The sequence below is a fragment of the Pygoscelis adeliae genome, unplaced genomic scaffold, assembly GCF_000699105.1.
Source record: "Pygoscelis adeliae isolate BGI_AS28 unplaced genomic scaffold, ASM69910v1 Scaffold103, whole genome shotgun sequence".
Classification (NCBI taxonomy): Eukaryota; Metazoa; Chordata; class Aves; order Sphenisciformes; family Spheniscidae; genus Pygoscelis; species Pygoscelis adeliae.
Window position 1 is genome coordinate 1,159,092 of NW_008824723.1, and position 1,946 is coordinate 1,161,037.

At 42.8% G+C, this 1,946-nt stretch overlaps 1 protein-coding gene across 1 annotated transcript in view; it reads left to right on the top strand.

Moving 5' to 3' along the window:
- Nucleotides 1–56: 56 nt before the first annotated feature.
- FAM91A1 (family with sequence similarity 91, member A1) overlaps nucleotides 57–1,946 on the top strand; it is a 26,410-nt gene continuing 24,520 nt past the window's right edge. Inside the window, exons 1-2 of the mRNA XM_009323373.1 lie at nucleotides 57–80; nucleotides 1,635–1,719. Coding sequence (XP_009321648.1) covers nucleotides 57–80; nucleotides 1,635–1,719 — 109 coding nt within the window. The remainder of the gene's footprint in view (nucleotides 81–1,634; nucleotides 1,720–1,946) is intronic.

Consider the following 1,946-nt stretch of genomic DNA (forward strand, 5'->3'; position numbering starts at 1 on the left):
TGGGGAGAGGGGGGTGTGTGTGTGCGTGGGGGGTGTCTCTGTGGGGAGAGCGGGACATGAGGGCGGTGTGGGGTCTGTATGTGAGGAGCGGGGGATAATACGTGTGTGCTCGTGGGGAACTCTGTGAGGAGAGGGGGACGTAGTGGTGGTTTGGGGTCTCTGTGGGCAGAGGGAGATGTGGGGGTGTGTGGGGTGCTCTCTCAGCTTGTGCAGACGCAAGACCGGCTGAGGCGGGTGTCCCTCACGCAACCCGGAATAGTGTGAGCTGAACCAGGGCAGGTGTCATCGGAGACTTGTGCAGCCCCGTGTTTCAGTAGCCAGGGAAATGTTGCCGTGAGTGGCTTCTGGAAAAGAAAACCTCATGAAACTTTGATTTGATGGATTTAATGGGCCTCTGATAGGAGAGGGGAGGTATTCTGTCAAGTCGAGATGTTCTCGTCTCCAAAGTCTTACACTGCTTGAAAGCAGATGCTGAAAAACAATTCCTGCTCTTGCTCGGAAGAAGGATGGAGAGGATGGGTAATGGCTGCAGGCCCCGAGTAATTGAATTCCTTGAGTTTGAGATTTTTGGGAGCTGTAAGAGGGGCATGAATGATTATTTCTTTTTACCTGCCCAGCTCAGTGCTATACTACTGGCTATGTGATTCAGGATAGAAAATATACCAGTATTTAAGGCATTATTTTCTTTAATGTAACTTCTGGAATACTGTTTTGTTTACTTTAGTGTTAGAATAGTCCTCAGTGTTTTTGTACTTGGAGCAAATACTTGGATCCCTCTTTGGATATTTAACCAATTATGGACCCTGTCTGTGATACCAGGTGTTTCTTTTCTAATACCTGATCCTACAGTATGTGTGCAACTTCCTTGTTTATCCCATATATGCAGTGAAGTACCTTTTTATCGAAAGATCTTTTTTAATATAAGCATCAATGAGAGAACCGGGGGGGGGGGGGGGGGTCCATCGCTTGTTGCAGATGCAGAGTAGAAGAGTAATATGAAGAATTTTGAGGGGACAGCTTTTGAAATAAGGCATTTAAAGCATCAACCAAAGTTCTCTTTTTATCTTCTTTCATGATGGTCAAGTAATGTGCTGTACTTATGCCTTAATCTTGTGACCAAAGATCACTTGATTGCCTTACTTGTGTGAAGCTACAACTTGAGCTATTTCATTATTTATTTTTTGCATTATAAGCTTCTTAGGTGCAGCAGTTGAAGCTTCACATGTCATTCACCATGCTTGGTTTATGCTACACTAGTTCTGGGTAACTCTTCAAGGCTGCAAGATGCTGAATGTTTGGTAAAATGCTTGATGCTTCATGTCTTCTAAAAGATGGTTTAAAACCTTTGATTTGAGAATTAGATGCTCCCTTTTTTATCAGAATGGTACTAGGAAAAAAAATCTAAAGATTATTGCATATTATCTCTACATGGGTGCACCCCATGTAGAGACACCTATTTAACTAAAGATACTTCTGACTTCATACAGAGACTAAAGATACTATCACTGTATTGAACTGGGGGACTCCCTGAGTAATGACAACTGCCTGCATATGTTTCCTCATAAGACACTTTGCAGTGGTTTAACTAAAAGGGGTTTTGTGTGTGTCAGCTAAAAGGTCTTTATGTTTTCAAGGGTCTTGGAAACTCTCAGAGGGAATATGAAAGGCAGGTTGTACTCTACAGCATCCGCAATCAGTTACGATACCGGAATAACTTAGGTGAGTAAAGAAGCTAAGTAACTTCTAATTGCTACTCGATTCTTCTGTGTGGAAACTTGTCTTTACTGTAAAACTGCAAGAACTTGCCCTGTTCAAAGGTCCCTCCTTCCCTGAAAATAAATACTTTTAAATGCTAAAACATCAAGAAAAGTCTTGACTTTTGAGTCCGTTTGGCAGGTTTTCTAGCAAAGTACTCTTTAAGGTTACTGAGTTGGCAGGTGGCACTG